This window comes from Synchiropus splendidus, chromosome 16, assembly GCF_027744825.2.
Source record: "Synchiropus splendidus isolate RoL2022-P1 chromosome 16, RoL_Sspl_1.0, whole genome shotgun sequence".
Classification (NCBI taxonomy): Eukaryota; Metazoa; Chordata; class Actinopteri; order Syngnathiformes; family Callionymidae; genus Synchiropus; species Synchiropus splendidus.
The window spans coordinates 11272599-11290608 of record NC_071349.1 but is presented as its reverse complement, the minus strand read 5'-3'; the positions used below and the strand labels follow the sequence as shown (position 1 = coordinate 11290608).

Sequence of the window (18010 nt, the reverse complement as noted above, 5' to 3'; positions counted from 1 at the left end):
TCATTTGCTGTTGTTAGCATCACATGCTAAAGATGAATAGCTGGGCCTGTTTCTCCCAACAAATGTACTCTGTTTCTTCATTATCCTCTCAGCTGAAATATGACACAAACATTCCAGGTTGTGTTACACAGGAACTGTCTTGTGCGGTTGGAGGCTTAAACTCCCTAAGGTCCCAATAGGAGGGAACGCCGAGGTGTTGGTTTGGTGGGATGATGATTTAGTGGGTGATTCAAGGAGGGGAGTCCTCTGTGGCCTCAGAGAAAAAGTGATACTGGAGAGTGGAATGGTCGCGGCCGGTCATTTGCCGGTGCGGTAATAAGGTTTCGCTCCCATTCGTGTGCGCCGAACATATCGTCCTGCAGATTAAATGCGCGGTGGCTTGAATGGAACTGGCGACGGTGTTGGAGCCGCGGGGCAGCAAAGTCTTCTTCCACCACTAAGTCAGCGCCTGATCTCATTTTACCGCAGATGGACTCCTAACACACTCACATCAGAGCCCGAATATACACTCCCTCCATCTGTATCTCACACATTTCTGCATCGCCGCTCGCCTCGATCTGCTCTCTTCATTTATTATTCTGCTCAATCCTTATGTCCCTCTGTCAGTCTAATGCTCCTCTTTTTTGTGTCTCTATATTTAACCATCTCCTCTACCCTATCACTTCATTCAGTGCCAGACCACACACCATTACCCGCGCGCCCTCGCCTCTGATCAGTCAAAGCCAGCAGGTACAGTAAATCGTGTCCTCTGGCGAACAGCTAAAGTATATCCTGCGCGTGTTAGATCGCCGCCCTGCCACCACCACCCCCCACCCCGCTCCCTTCACCGCATCCCTCCAGCTTTTGCCCCAGTTTGTCAGCGAAGCAAAACTGCCTGTGTCTTCCAGCCCATCATTCATCTTCCTCCCCTTGTCACGTCGCCATTTCGGCCAGTCTCAGACAAATGGCAGCTCCACATATAATGCAGCCTGAAAAAGAGCCGAATGAATGGCCCGTGTCTTGCGAGCTAATGGCGTTGGTCGGCGCTTGGTTTGGGGAGCTCGTAAGCAGACTGAAACATGAGCTTCTAATGAGGAAAACCTTCAACTGCTGCGTGACCCACATCACGCACACCTTCTGAATCAAACCTCTCATCATGTTAACCTAAATTCAGCAGTCTGGAAACACGGTTTTCACACAACACGAGATTCATTTAGATGGAAGTTGATAAAGTCAACCCAAATGCTGAAAACTCTTGGGTTGTATTTGTATAAGTCATTCCAAACTAGCAGTCAATAACAGTTTGAAAAGTCCAAATAAAGTTTATGCATAAAAGTTTTGAAAAGAAAAACGCTCCAAAAATCTAAACAGAAAGCGCCCTACAGCGAAGGCACTAAAATTCAGTGTCCAAAACACCAGCAGGAACCAACGGACAAACAGACGTGAGCACAGGACGGAGAAAACAATACTGGCTCAGATATCCAATAAAACAACAATGAAGAATTTTCGTTTCGTGGTTTCAGAAAGCACCTTTAGAGAAAACCCCAATTTAATTGGGTTTTCAGTTTCTCAAAGAAGGTTCAGCGCCACCCTGTGTTCAATACAGACCAGAGTCATCGCCATGTACAAGGGAGTTACCATAAGTCTCCACGCTCCAGTCTGCCGTACTCCTGTTGGCTAATGTTCAAGCTATCACCAGTGAAGGACTGTGCAAGTTGCCACCAACGGAAGTGCTGATGCGGACTGCAGCCTTCCTGTCGGCCTCTAACTGATGCTCCTCTTCCACTCTCCTTGATCATGGCTGCTGTTGTCATCCTCTCTCCTCCAGCCTAATGAGTCAGTGTGTGATGGTGGATGGCTGCTGACAGTGTGTCCTATGACTCACATCAGGGTGGTACTGCTGTCCCAGCACATCTCAGTCGCCCCATGCAGCGACCCTCCCACCACTCTGCTTTCTCATGTTTGGACTCAACCGGCTGAAAACAAGTAAACACTATTGTGGCCGACGTAAATAAGCAGTTCATTTGGGGGGTCTCCGTTGCTTCAGTCATCATCAAAGTATTTTCTTTTTATTTCTTTTGGAAATAATGTGGGACAATTGTGGCTATTTGAAAAGACTTCTGTTCAAACCACGTTGCCGCCATCGGTTCAGCCCAAGACTAGGCCAGTGTTTGCAGATGACACATCCCAGACTGCACTGAAGTGAAGTGGCCCAATCCAACTTGATCCTGTGGAACACAAAACCAGACAAAAAAAATGTTTATTGTCAACTCCACAGGCCACTTTCCGCTCAAATGCATTTGCATTTTGTCCTCTTTAGTGGCAGTCCGAGGTCTCCTTCCAGCACCTCTGCCTGTTTTATGTAAATACCACACTTAAACACTCGTGCTTTAAAGGGCCAGGGGCCTCATAAACCTGACAGGCCCTCGAGCTGCTCCACTGCCTGTAAAGGGCCCGACTGTTGCGGATGTCTGTCCCTCCTCCCGTAAACACTTGGTTTTGTCCTTCGAATAGATGACAGACTGAAAGAGGACACTGTTAGAGCTTTCTAAGGCTGTAATCAGGAACTCTTCATGCTGCCAGAGTCTCACTTCTAAGGTTGTGTTTGTCCGGACACGATCCCCAGAACTGTTGCTCTCTCAAGCTTTTGTACCTTTGAAAAAAGCTCTAAATCTCATATTTTAGTGTGAAATATTCAGCAGTAAGTGTATCACCAGATGCAAAGATACTGCTGAGTTGTAGCTGAAGTTTGACTCTAGAAATCCAGAAATATCTTTGGAACTTTCATCTCGACCAGGTGATACAGCTTTTATTTCTAAAAAAAAAACAGACAGGTAGTTCAGCAGTTTAGCTTCCTGATGCTAACTTAGCTAGCCCATGAGGAGGGCTTTAGGAGGTTAAAACCAAATAAAATAATAAATAAATAATAATAAAATTAATATTTTTTGAATTTAGTGATGAGAAAATGAGACAGACTTATTGATAAACTATGGCAGACGGCGGGTCGAGGTGAACTCAGTCCACTGATGCCGGGCCCAGGTCTGACTGGCAGCTAAGGAACATCTGAAGTGGTCAAACTTGGCTAAACAGCGAGAGGCTGCATGAAAAGCGCCAAGAAACCTCCTGCCTCTCCATCTGCCTCCGCTTCTATCCTCACATATGCTTGACTCGCGGAACTCACGTTATGTCACCAGTAAAGGTTCAAAACCGCATCATGAATGAAAATCCGTCACTTTTTGTCTCAAGAAAGGATTTGTGAAGCACATCCTTTTATTATACAATTAAACTGCAGAAACATAATTCAAGATTTCTACCTTAGAAAACATGAAACATATGTGGATAAACTTTTTGAAATTCTCGAAGCAACAAAAAGATTTAATAAACCCTTTATTTATTAACAAACCCAACACATTTTTTACAAAATAAAGCTCTAGAGGATTCTAAGCGTTTCCCTTGCGCTGGCTAGCTTCTTTCATACCGCCTGCTCTAAATGCAGACATATTGCCGGCCGTTGTCTCGGTGTCATTGTTGAGCAAAAGTTCTTGTAATGACTCAGCTGGCTGGCCCGACATGATTTAATGGCTCTCTCTGCATCCATGGGCATCCACTCCAGCCAATTGCATTAAAGAGATAAATAACGGGACCAATAAAAGTCCTCCGGCGGGGGGGCGGCGAGGGGCGGCGGGGTGAGTGGTGCCTGGAATGCTCTAAGTCCATTTGGTGAAGTGAGGAGTGGGGGGAGTCAAAGGAGGGGTGGGGCTTTTAGTGGAAGGTTTTTTAGGGGTTATATTGTGATTGGTGGCGCGGGTGATGTCATGTCATCCGTCTTTGAGAGCCACTTCATTAGGCTAATGGAAGGGCTGGCCCGCTCAGCGTTGGCTCCTGTAAACCTGGATGTGTGTGTCCTTCCATTGATGGCGGCTCTGAAGGCTGACTAAAAGTCATTTTATTAGCTGGTCACGTCTCCCATCGCCAGCGTCAGACGTGGCGAGCGCGCCAGGGTTTCCACGCGCTGCAGTCACGACCCTGCTTCGGTTGTGGGGATCCAATACATCCCAGGCGTCGCACTGCTCCTTTTTTGTCTTTGATATGCAAACTGTCGTCCTTCAGCGACTTGCGGGAATCTAAAGTGGCGCCGTGATGGGCCGCTCACCTCTCTTAAGGGAAATATCAGCGTTGGACTTTGATACGTTCGCGATTTAAATTACCGTGTCACTTTGAATGTTCCTCTTCTGACGACTGACAGGGACGAATGGAATTGCTCTTTGAATCTGCCTCGACCTGCTGTCTCTCCTCTGTTTGGCTTCTGCTTTCTCTGATTTTCCCGAAACCACGTTGCGTGTTTGCCCGGCCTTTTTACTTTTGCTGATGATTCGGTCCGTTGTTAAAAGTGAGCGACCACTTTCATCCCAGTCAATGTCGCCATCTGAGGCTTGATTGATAGAAGGACTGCGGCGAGGATTGACTCATGACCTTCGTCTGCGGTCATTCACATGGTTCTGCTAGCAGGAACACATCAGTGTTTAACTGTGTTGCGAGGGAGGAAATGACATCATAGTGGGGGACATGATGTGTTTATTGAACTATAATGCGGGGTAAATCTGGGGGACGTTCACGGGAAGATGTTCACGGGATTCGGAGCAAGATCGGGGTCAAAAGTTAGCCAGTACCTATGAAACACGGTAGTCTGGCGGCTTGTGCCGTATTAATATGCGGAAACGTCGGAACTACGATCAGTCCGACTTCCTCCAGCAGTCAGAAAACAAGAACTCAACAATTCAAGCAAAAACGCGCCTCAAAGCAATAAAATACATCCGTCCTAAGCCAGTGCACTGACCTGATCTATCTGCCTCCCATTTTCCGTGACAGTTCCACAATCTTCACTGCTCCGTTCCCTGTAACGTTTGTCACGGTTTCTCGCCCGCGATTGTCTCGACTGTTTAACTAGCATGACTTCACTGCTAGCAAACAAATCAAAACGGATGAAAAGAGGCTTTCAGTTTGGTGCCAAGTCGTCCAAATGCTATTAATGCTCATCTGAATCTCTCTATTGTGTAGAAGACATTACATCCAGCAGCTATGATAATCAACCCAGCGAGAGCGCCGACACCGCAAGGTCCTTTCAGCGCCACACAATTACCGCGATTGTCTGTCAGCGTGCATTCATGTGACATTTCTTCTGTTAATGTGATTATTCATGGGAATCTCGTGACAGTGACGGAGACCGTTGGAGTTGTCATCATCATTTGGCCGCATGTTTTATTCAAAAGTTAATCGAGGAAACAGTAAACCCAAAAAAAGGATCCATATGCCGAACCTGTTTGTTTCGACGGGATGAGTGGGCCTTCCCGAGATGGCGCTACCTCCCACATATGGTCACTCCAAACCACGACAAAGGCTCCACTGCTGAGCTGTCTCTTATGAATATTGATAAAGTCACCAGTTGCTCTTGGTGCTAAAGGTCACAAACCATTTAGCTAGGAAATGTATGGTTAGATAGCAGCAAGCTAGAAAATATACAGCTACGTTGCAGCAATTCTGGACATCTTTTGGACGTATTTTGGGCTGAAGGAATTTTAAATTGTGGGCTGTCGGCTCAGCACTTAAGACAGGTGGCTTGTTCCGGGCCACTGTTTGGATTTAGAGTCGTGACATACCGTTTTTACCTTTGATCTTGTCAGCCATGTTGGATATTTATGATGGCCATCTTCAGAGATGTTGCTACAGGCTTAAGGTGCTCCATGCAAGACGTCCCTGGCGCCCTCATGCTGGGGGGGGGGACATTTTAGCAAGCCCCGCCACTGGGCATTTGACACTGTCAAGGCTGTAGCAGCTGGTCCCATGTCATCTTCAAGTTTGTTGACATCAGATACAAGCCAGGAAAAAGGCGGTTCAGCCATTCATTTACAGCTGCTTGTTACTGATGAAAGGTTGAAGCCCATCTTAAATATGGCAAACAGCAGGGGACACCCTGGACAGGCCCCCATTGTGGGGCACATATTGATGCAATACTTCTCGAACTCAGGCATTGAAACCTCAGCCTTCTAACATACCCAATCCAGCCAAGTGGTAGTGGTAAGCTCAATAAAAATAGCAAGCCCCACAATGACAGAATCTTTGTAAATATTATGACCATTAAAAATCCTAACACCCAGTTGGGTCGGTGCAGTTTGGTGTTGTATAAACAGCTCATCTCCTCCACCCTTCAGTGATCCCCTGTATATCTGTACAGTGGTGTTCAGACGCCTGCGACTGTCTCGCCTGCCGCTGTGTTACTGGACCTTAGCATTTCAAAGCACACGGCGTGCTGTTCAGCCGGTCTCTAGCAGTGAGCACAACACACCACGGTGGCCTTTCGCGTCTGTCCCTGGTGCAGATCGATTTTGTGCCTAGCAGCAGCCCAGCGCTAACCTTGAGCTAAGCTAGCGTAATGAGATCACATCTGACGGCATTGACTCGCACCTGACAGCATTGACACTCTCCTTCCATCCGGGGAGACACAGACCAGCCGAGTGAGAAAGGCCAGGTCCTCTGTGGTGTGTGTGGTGCTGATGATCTGCTTTCCATTATTCGCTCTCCGATATATTTTTCTGCACTTACCACAGTATTGTTTCAACGTCTTCTGTATACAGACACATTGACAGCACAGGAAACCATAAGCATGAGGGGTTATTATTTTAATGACATTTATAAGTCGAGAAAAACACTCTGAATGTCCGAATGTGGAATTTCCCGAGTGGCAATAGGAGCGGGGTTGTCGGACTGCTGTTCTTCCTTCAGTAGAATACCATACGCAGTGGGGCCTTGTCTCACTGGTGTAATTTGTGACATAAATTATACTACTGTCAATTCAAATTTTCCTCATTAAAATGGACTAAAAAGCCCCTCAAACCAAGACAAAAAATGCAATTATAAGTAACAGATGTTACATGAAAATATGATGTGTTATTTGGTTATTTCCTCCAACATTCCTAACCTTTTTTTAAAATATTATAGTAATAATCCTCCTTAAATCTGTGCACATCACCTTCCTTTGTAACACACTTTCTCCAGACCCATGTCAGTGTGAAATGCAGCTCAGTGGTGACGTCATCATCCAGAAGGACCTTAAAGTTTAAGACTGTTTTTCAATGGAGTTTTGAGAGCAACGTGGTTCAGCCCCACATAACACTGATGCGCACACAAGTGGACAAGTGTACGATGAGACGGCGCAGAGCCCAGTCGTGAGTTTGGACGCTCATGAGGGAAATTATCGAGGTTCTGCTGAGGTGTAGACATCTGAATTTGATGCTCAAACTAGAAAAGCAGACCTCCGCCAAGCAGCTTCAGTCCACCCCAACATAGTCCCCCCCCCCCCAACAAGGCATCCTTCCAAAACATTTCACGGATGCAGACGGTGATCCAGGTCACTCCCGAAACTGTGTTAGATATTGAATATTCTTACCATACCGGAACGAAACCTGGGCGTCTCCATCAGGAATGACCTGGGGTCTAGAAAATAAATTCCAATAGCTGTCAGTCATCCCAGCGCCGCAGCTTTCAGTCCAACCCACTGCCACGACTGGACTATTGGTCGGTGCTGTTGTGTTTACGTTCCTTCACCTGTTTCCTCATATAGTCTCTCTCCCAGCCCAACTGGTGCTGGACAGCTTGATCCGTCCCTTGGAAAATCCACACCTCCTCATCCGTCCACAGAACAATATATTTTCCTACAATTGTGAAGCCTCACTGTGTGGTATCACACACCTCCGCTTGTATTTCTATATTTTTTTTCTTTTGAAGCAGACAGTCCAATGAGATTTAACATTGGATGCGCACAACAGACAACAGCGTGTAGGTTAAGCCTTTATTAGAGTTGCTCAAAGGACCTTGAGGAGCTCTGTCACACTGAATATTTGTGTGTGTTCATTCCTAGTTTTGTACAGCGCTAGCATGAATGGCGGAGGTTAACCCCAGCCCACGTTTGCCGTCCTCTTGGTGTCGAGACATTGATCGAAATCTGTTGAAGAGGAGTAGCACACAAAGATCCCGACCACTGCAGCCGGCGTCTCGTACCTGCGTCCGTGACTTTGTCCTCCACTCAAAGGCAAACCTACAAAATCCAATCCACAAATGCATGTATCAGGCGAGCGGAGAGTGAGATTGGACCGGGATAACCATTATCTGAATGGTGGTAATTGAAACAATAATGGACACCGTAACAGCTGTGAAAATGGCATTGATCCATCATCGAAGATGAGCCCTCTCCTGCATTAATGCTGTCGCTAAACGACACAAACTGATATTGCTCTCGGTCACGGCTAGGTCTACTTAGCTAATTGAAAAAAAAAAAAAAAAAAGGAAAAGAAAAAGCCAGATGAAGGTTGATCGTCCCGTGTAGCCTCAGCCGGCTTTTAATTTCCTCCTGCAGCCTCGCATTTATCTCGAACAGATGCTCAGCCGAAGACACGGCAAGATTCACGTCGGAAGTGTGGAATTGGAATTCAATTGCTGTATACCTATGTACAGATGTAGACTGGTAAGCCAGTGGGAGTGGGATCGATCCCACGCCAACAGCCTCTGCAGCTCATGAAACATCCTCAGCCGCTACAACTTTGTCTCCACCTTGTCTACACATTCCCCCCTGTCTTACTTTGTGATTTGCAATCCCGGCCTGACAGATCCCCCCCCCCGCCGCTCCTGGCACGCTGTGTTTGCTGTTGGATTTTTGACTGGTCTGAAATGGCAGTGAGTTACAGCGTGCATATAGACCGAACACTACTGGGCTGGATGAACACGCGGAAAATGAGATCACTGACCTACAGCAAAGGTTAGACTTCAGTAAGCATGAGCAGTCAGATGATGGCTGCGGTGCAGAGTTTGGCTTTAACAAAGCACTGCTGACTTGAAGCCTTTTCCCCAACCTCTGATAACAACTGCATGCGGATTTATCTGCCTATATCCAAACCGCTCTCTGAAGCTAGCTGCTGTGGAGCTGAATTAATAGCGGCGATTGGCGAGGTTGTGCATGAGAGTGTGCGTCACACGAGCGTGTGTGAGCTGCAGCTGGATGCCAGTCGGCCACTGGCTCATGTATCAGAGTAAATTGGGGGCTGGGGGAGTCCAGCATGAGGGGAAAGAAAGATTTTCAAGCCTAATTGCCTCAATGCAGAGCACACCGAGGACCCCTGAATGAAGGAACCCATTTACTTTAGTGTTGCTGGGAGAAGAACCGTTGCTGGATTGAGACAACACAGCCAGGACCTCATTATTAACTTGGTTGGAAGTAAGACTCACATGTCGCCCGCTAACAAAATCACATCTGTTCTTCTGACAACCTGTTTAGGTTCTTCATGGATGTGTCTAGACGCCAATGTTTCAGGTTCATGCTGAAATTTTAAACTCTGAATACCTTAAAATATTAGAAGAACGCCACCACAACAGGCAACCTGTGTGCGTTTGTGCTGTTCAGGGAACAATGGTCCTTTTTGGAAAGTTTTATTCGATGAAATTTGAGAGAGGGAAACATGAGAAACAACAGCATCTAGAAAGATTTCTATTGTGCATAAGCTTCATTTATATAGCTGCAAATATTTAGAAGCTTTAGCTGTCTTTCTGTTAGATAGTTTGACTCCAGTGGCCTGTCTTTTTTTTTTTTTTTTTTTTGGTAATAACAGAAGTGAACCCGCCAAGGTATAATAACAATACTAATAATAATAATAATACTGCAATGGACTGGCATGGGGTAGGCTCTCCCAGCAACCCTGGACAGGACTAAGCTGTTAACCTACAATGTATGTATAATAATAATAATAATAATAACAACAAAAATAATAATAATATAGAGGTTGTAGAGGTAGTCGAAGTCAGCATATGAAAGCCATTTGCACTGTCACTGTACCAAACATTTGTAGTATTAGTAGCATATATGTTACTTGCAGAATCAAACAAGTGGGCCCCCTTTATTTTAACAATAATATATCTTTTAGATATCCCAGAACAGTTTATCTTAAATTGGTGTTAGGGTCATATATAGTTTGTATTGGAATAAACTCAAAAACAAAATTCGTAACATCTCATTTCCACTCTGTAAATAAGCATTTTAAAAAAGGTATGCTATGGTCAACTCAAGGCATTTGGGTCACATTGGTTTGCGATTTTCATCAAATGTTGCTGCAACACAAATTCATAATGCATGTTGAGTTCTTATCTCACAAGTCCCAGGTTATAAGAGCAGGTTTTCTGTTTTCTATTTCCAGAAAGTGAAGTAAATGTTCGACCGAGTCCGCTGTACAAGATGAGATAAACATTTGCACGGTTCTGGGCTCTAAATAATATTGTTTCCAGCTGCCCTTGCCTGTTAGTCACGCGTCGAGTCGTCTTGTAAGAACAATATTTTGGATAGAGAATTGAAATGACTTCCCTCTGCTGGACCTACTGGAGAAATTGGATCTCATTCTTTTTTGGCCTGGAAACACTTTGCTCCAGGAAATCTCCAGGTGCCCCGATGTGGGCCTCAACTAGATCTTCTAGACCTCACCTGCACCTTCAGTAGTAGTTCTGCAACAGAACTACTACTGTAAGATGCCTCTGAAGTGTTATACTTTTACTTCAACCATCCACACACGCACAGTTTGAGTGTGAGAGAGGAAGAATTTCCATTCCAACTGCGACGCCTTTTTAATTAGAGCCCCGCTGTTATGCATGTGCCTTCTGCTTCCACCTTCTCCCCTCCACCTCTTCCTCACGCCTACACTAACATCCTGATCCGATATGACCCCCTACCACTACTCATCATCACGGAGGACTCCTACTTCTATTGGATGTGTAAAGTGACCCCATATAAAGCTGCAACACAGACCGCCACAAGAAGGAAACTAGAGACTCTGGTTCAATCCCTTCAATGCCGTCCTCATAGGTTCAGTTTTGGGTGACAGTTGTCTAAGAAGCGCATGTTTACGACACAAAAACAACCTCCCTGTCCGTCCAAAAATAGCACTGGAGGAGTCTAAACAGTCCGTCCTATTCATGGCAAACAATCCTCCATTTCCTCTGTGGTTCAAGGCTGACCCCACTGAATAAAGAAGTTCAGGAATCTCTCTTCCTGCATTCCCTCTCGCATCCGGCCGCTGCGATCAAGGAGCTATTGTGCTCGGGGCCTCCTCGCTAAGCCTCTTTCACAAAGCGCCGCCACAATCGGGCCTAAGTTGATTAGCAACAATGGAAGTTTGCTTAATGTTCCGTGGAATCAGCTCAGGAATTCTCAGCTCAACTCTGCAAATCTGCAGCGGTGTGCGTATCACCTGACTTCTAACTGGGCCGATGATGAAAACAAACGCAGGGAAACCTGCGTTTCAGCAGCAACGCCCGGCTGCTCTGCAGCGGCTCTGTGTGAGATCATCCAGCAGGCACCCACGTCTTTACATTTGGAAGTGGTTAGGGGGATCTCCGATTACATCTGTGGCTGCTTGTCTTCGGCTTGATGTGGGAAGACAGGTTGTTCGGGACCGTGGGGATTCGGGGATAGAGTAAGCCCCGTGGAGCGGGAGGGTGAGGGAGAGGGCTGCAGCTGCTGTGGGCAGCATTAGACCGGTGTGGTTTACCAGCGATCACAGTGGCACCCAGGAGAGACACCAAAGCTGCAGTCTGAGGATCCACATTGATTCAGCTTCAGAATACTTGGTTTATGCTTCTGTGCAACAGCCTGGATCATATCGATCCCACCTGCACACATTCATATTCACCAGTGTGAGAGTCCCAGTTAGTTCACCTTCTTCCACCGCCACTCAGCGATTGGTCATTGGAGCCACTTTGTTTTGTCAGCGACACTGGTCTGGTTCCTCATTAATATGGAGACCTCACCCCTCCTCACTGCATTTCCCTCCGACAAACCATTCCACCAGCTTGGGTGGACACCCCAAAGTCATTAGTCAATGTCATCTGGCTGATATATTTCCAAATTCTGGCTCTGTTTTCTAGGACTCATGATTTGCCAGACGGTCTTTGAGCTGCAGTGCAGTGCCAGTAAGTCGCTTGTGCTTTAGTGCACTTCATCAGACTTGTAGTGTTACTCAAGCTACTTATAAGGAAAGGAGATCATCTCATGTGTGTCATCCACAATACACAGTACGACCACTAATGTTTTTACACCAAGCTAAAACTCCCTTATCATCACATAAGACCTCCTACCATTCACTAACAAATATTTATTCACCTTATCCTGAGTGTCGTGTCAAAGGCCTGGAGGTCACTTCAAAGGTCAACACAGTAAGGCGTGACATATTGACGATTGTCAGGTGGACTTCTTTGTCCATTGTTGACGCAGCAGTCAGCCTTCTCTGTTGCAGGTTTAAACCTTGGGGTCTCAATTGAATCAAATGTTTGCCCTCCGCTTCACAGTTCTCCTTCAAGCTTTTGCGTGGCATAAACAGGTCAAATCTATCAAGTCTTGGAGTTAAGGTCTACAGGGTTTGTCAAGTTGTAAGTGACAGACTTCAACTTTGCCAGTGCAGTCGTAAAGTCATCTGTTTTGATGTATAAATCCAAAAACATTTACATAAGGTACGTATTTATATTATTCACATGAGCATAAAGCTAGACTCAAAACTACCTGCACACTTATGACTTTTGCGTTACATAGCTCTGTGGCAGCGGATATGATCTCAACACTTCTTTTCTCGCGCCCATGATGTTATGTATTGACATTGGGAAAGTCTTATGCTAACACCAAAGGCAGCCTTCAGCCTTAAGCCCCATTTATGCTCAACGTTACATATGGCTCCGGATAGGGACAAAGCCTCCTGTCTGTGCTCTGTCTTCATTTCTTCAGTGTTTCTGCACGTTTTTACAAAGCTTACACATACGGACCAACTCGAGCAGTACCACGGCAAGTGAGTAGTGTTGCTCTAATCATAATAACGGCAGAAATTCTCAGTCTTCCAGTCGCGATATATGAACGGCTTCACCGGCCAACACCTCCCGCAGCTCCTCCGTTTTCCTCTTTAGTGCAAGAGGTACATTATCAATACGTCTTGCACAGTCGCCATGTTGGTTTCGGAGTTTGCTGTTGTCATAAAGGTTTGACTCTGGGCTGCTCCCCCGGTGGATATATTGGTGAACAGCATTACCAACATAGAGAACGCATGCAAGCATGTGACCGGATGAGTCAAGTTTTGTACGTAAAGGGAGCATCAATGGCCCTTTCCATTGGCGCACATTCTGCCTTCAGCAACATATCCATAGTTTGGTTGGACTTAGGGTCAGCCATGGGATGGGATTCCTTTCCACCCTGCACCAGTGGACATGCAAGGCTTCGATTGTTTGCATAGAATCGCATCAATTTTGGCTCGGCACAGCACAAGCAAAAGAGGAAGTAGAGCTCAGTGTTAAAATAAAAGCATCCAGTCACCTGTCAAAATAAAAGAAACACCTTCAGTTAAGCGCTAGTGGAGGCTTGTGGAGGTAACTAGAGCTTGAGCTTATATGTCCTAACATATTAAAGCATTTGGTCAGAGGTAAACTACCACCTCTCTATAGCGCCTTTCTGCAGCTGGCCCAAGTGTGAAGACCATGTGGAGGGACAGACGTCTGCTGCTTTTATCTATAATAATGTTTCTCTATAGGCAGTTAAATATGTTGTGTATAAACTCTCTCTCTGTGTGCATTCGCAAGGTGTTGTTTTCTATTTTCTCGCCGTCTTCTTCCACACCTGTAAACAGACTTTGATGTGTTCAATCAGAGTTCCCCATTAATAAGACGGATGGATAAATAGATGCCGTGTGACGCGGCGCCTTTATCTCCGCCGATCACCGTCTCTGTCCTAAACGCCCGCAATCCCGCAGATCCATCATGAAAGGCAACAAAGCGCTTGGTGCGCCACGTTTCCTTTCTTCCTCCGGCGCCTGAGCCGCAAAGGTTGCTGCGCGGAGAATTCTCCCCGTCTGTGTCGCTATCGACCTTTCCATTTCCTTTGAGGAAAGGCTGCCAACTCCAAACATGGCCCTGTCTACCTTCACAAGATGAGATTTTTTTTTTTATTGTGATTGTTTTTAAAGATTTTCTCTCTGTTTGCCTGGGGTTGGAGAAACTACCGGGAGCAGAAGAAATCTGCTCGGACGGAGATGAAGAAGCATTTAACACTTCCCTGCCTTCTCTTCCCCCACACCTCTCCTTATACACTCCGCTTTCCCCTTCCTGAAATTACTTCCTTCCGTCTCAACCTTTCGATGATGATGCTCCCTGAGCGTCCTTGAATGCGGGCAACTTTCCCTTGCCACCTCAGACCTCTGGGAGCTGGTCTGCACCTTCCCAGTGCCTCACTTCTCTATGTCTATGACTTGGGCTATGTTTGATTTCAGTTCAATCTGCCTATTGGGCGCCTTTGGTTCATCCTATCTTTGTCAACATTTTGGTGGTGTTAAATTCAGGGTCTCAGGTTTTATGGGTTTGCTTCCCTGGCCTGGACGCCGTGGCCATACTCACAAGTTTAGGGAAGCGTATTTGTTGTTTTCGGAGGACGGTGACCTCCTTTAGCTCCTGCTGGAAAGTCTCTGGAGAAGATCCGACACAGGCTTGTTCACACTCCTCAAACTGAACTCTGTTTCCGTTTCTGGCGCGGCTGGTCTCTTCTGTCATTGCCATTGTTGCTGCCATCTGCCTGACAGGCAGCTCAACTTGATCAAAGCTAATTACACACCGCAGCACAGAGCAAATGTTTGAGTGGCATCTAGTCGACAAGCCAGTATTTAGTTTTGGGAGGTGTGAGGCACCTGGAGTGTGGCTTGGAAGGAAATTTGTGCCAAGTGATGAATCAAATTTGGAGTTCAGGGAGCTAGCGGTACTTCCTAAGCTACCTGTTGGGACCCTTCCTTGATAAATTCACTTACTCCCCACCCCCAAAAAATGAAGTAAAAGTAGCAGGAGAAGTTTGTTGGGCCACCTTTTCTGTTGTGATAATGGGAAAGATCCCACGGTGGGAAGCCGTCTCCAGGCAAGATCATTGGTGGAGTGGAGTCTGGGCTCTTCCTTGAGGGAAAATGATACCTCACTCTTAGCCGGAAGTGGGGATGAGCTGCCTCATAGCAAGGGGGTCCCTGGTTCAAGTCTAGGTTTTGCTTCCTGAGTCCACTCATGCCAATACAGAGCAGGAAATTGTCTTTCCCTGGGGGTACCTTAGTTACCCTGGCTACCAGGCGGGCCTGGAGTTGGACACATACGACTGTTTAGTCCCAATTTTCAGTCGTGTTTAGGGATGGACTCCGGCCTATCATGCCATCTTCATACCCATTTTTTGACCTGTTAATGTTTCTCAGCACACAGGAGAAGTCCAGCTACCCATGGTCTGGTCTGTGGTGCCCAGCCTCATGTGACCCTTTAGGACGATCATTTCCCGCCTTACAGTCAGCATGGGAGAACATTAAGCAACTAAAAGTGCATTCCAGATGAAAGAAAAAGCAGAGCGATGAAGAGCTCCTAAATAAAAAGGCAGCTTGTTCAAGTGAGCCTAAGCTGCGGTCAGTGCACAGCTGGAGAATCCTTCCCCATCACTTTCATGTAAGTCAGGAGAGCAAATCCTCAGCTGAGAGCGAGAGCAGCAGGCTGAGATCATACAGCAGCGCTGCTCAACAGTTCACTTTATAGGACTCACTCCCTTTGTGTTTTAATGAGGAGGCCATGGACGGGTGGAGAGACGAGGGGTGGAGGGTGAGGGAGGGGGAGTTAACAGTTAAAAAAACTGATGTTTTATAGGATTTAATTAATATGGTTCTGTGTCCCGTTTGAATTCCGGAGAGACCTTGAAGGTCTGCTGATCATTTCAGTTTGTCTCACACTTGTATTTGCAGCAAAACAAATATGTCGCGTAGAGTCATCCTCCATGTTTCATTTTATTGCCACTTCTTTTCAGATTATTTCACTGCTGTGTGTGTGTGTGTGTGTGTGTGTCAGTGCACCCTTATTCCTCTATAAATTTACTTTCCTTTGTAAAGTGTTTTCGGCTCCCTGGCATTCGACAGCTTTGTTTGCTCTGCAATGATAAAGTATCAGTGTGTGTTTGTGCTGAGGTTGGAGTGTGTGTGCTTATGACGACGGTTCAGCGGCAGTGCAAGGAATCAGGGTAAGTTATCGCGTCCTGTGGAATTGTGAAATCACGAATGTTTGTTTGTGTTTTAGTGAGACTGGTGTCAAAATATAGAAAGGAGTAGACATGTCTGGAATGTCTGATTATGAGACAACTCCTATGTGTGTGTGTGTGTGTGTGTCTTTTGGCTATAGTTGTTGTTTTGGCTCAGACTGTATCGCAGGCTTATCTGTCCGCCCCAAAAACATCTTTTTTTCTGAGACTGAATTGAAGAAGTATAACAATTGTTTTGTGCTCGGCATCAAAATTTCCAGTTTTATAATAATTGTGTCCCTGTTTTTGTCGATAACGTTGTGATTTTAATACTCGTCTCTTTCACATTTGACTTGCTCCAGAGCTAAAAACAAGTTGATCAGTTTACATAGTGTATGTTGGATAGGAAATGTGAATACAGTGGTACCTCGGTTCTCAACCACAGTCTGTTCCAGACGGCCGTTCAGGAAGCGATATGTTCAAAATCTGAATAGATTTTTCCCATTACAATGAATGGAAAAAGAAATAATGCGTTCCAAGCCTTAAAACTAGTCTTTTGTAGGAGTGAATGTAGAGTGTCTGCTGCAGGTGCGCTGTTCCTCTATGTGTGTGGCCGCTGCATGTGGGAGGGGTTGCCGAGTGAGTGACGTCTCTCCAGAAGTGAAGAGGTGCCCGGTGCGTGTCCAGCTCTGAATGTGCGCTTCTGTGCAGTTTGGCTGTGACAAAGTCATAAACCAAGTCACGCTCTGTCCCAGACTCGCCTCATCCCTGTCCCAGCTCCAGCCCACAACAGGACATCAAACCCTGGAGTGGAGCCTCGGAGGTGTGGAGAGCGAGCACCTCCCCTGTGACACTCTACCACGGTCCAGTGCGGAGGTTTTACACCTCAATATGAAGAAAAAACAGTCAGTAAATGTAGCTAACGGGACACGTCTGCATACAGAGGCTGCGTTATACACAATAACAAACCGCGTCGTGGGTCAGCTGATCGGTCCACGCACCTTATGTTTTTACCAGCTTTTTTCGGGGGCGTTCGAGTTCTGGATTTTCGTTCGAAATGAGAAGCAAAAAAATCTCAGAAATTTTGTTCGAACGATTTGTTCAAGGTACCACTGTACTCTGAACAATATGTGGATATTTAATTCAAGTTATTCTCAATACCTGAGTCAGTTATGGTGTCTTATCATGTCCCATCTCTTGGTCTAGTCAATCGCGGGGACGGCATCGACTACAGCCAGGGAAAGAGGGAGATCATCGGCGACCTGATCCAGGAGACCCTGGAGATGTTCGAGCGCTACGGCGGAGAAGGCGCCTTCCTGAACATCAAATACATGGTTCCCACCTACGAGTCCTGTATGATCAAATGAGGCCTGCACAGCAGAGACTTTCACCCGCAGTATTCTATTGAACTCTCTCTCTCTCAGACTCTCCTTTATCAGGGACTTCATCCGTGCCCACCCCCCTCTTTAAGCCCCTGTAAGACCCTTGTCATTCATCCCTCGACTCTTACTGACCCTCTTCAAGCCTTCAAATAAAACCACTGGTGCAGTATTTTCTGTGTGTTGGTGTATTTACTCTGCTAGAAAAGTGGTAACTGGTACTACAAGTGTAGTGTACATTGAAATTTGTTTTATATTTTCAGTGGTTCAAATGAAAGTCTTCTGGTTTCCTGGAGTTTCCTCCTTGCGTTACCAAAACAGCTCAGAAAACAGTTCATCAGTGAGGAGGTTGATGTGTTGTCGAGCGGACGTGCACTGGGGTTTATCTGTGGGGAGCACTGGAGGTAAGTCTTGAACAAAAAGGAGGCAGTTACTAGAAGCAAGTGCAGGGAAGTTGTGCTGTGGGGAGTCTTTGGAAAAGCTTAAGATCAGTGCTGCGCTGTGGATGAGTTTCTGCTGCAAGTCTGGGTCGGGGAGACATCAAAGTTGCCCCTGGAAGGAA

General features: G+C 46.2%; 1 protein-coding gene across 1 annotated transcript in view; it reads left to right on the top strand.

The window, feature by feature from the left end:
* The window catches only part of pacrg (PARK2 co-regulated), a 131801-nt gene extending 114194 nt beyond the window's left edge, over nt 1-17607 (top strand). The window contains exon 5 of the mRNA XM_053845496.1: nt 17276-17607. Within this exon, the coding sequence (XP_053701471.1) occupies nt 17276-17436 (161 nt within the window). The 3' untranslated portion in view covers nt 17437-17607. The remainder of the gene's footprint in view (nt 1-17275) is intronic.
* The last annotated feature ends 403 nt before the right edge of the window (nt 17608-18010 follow it).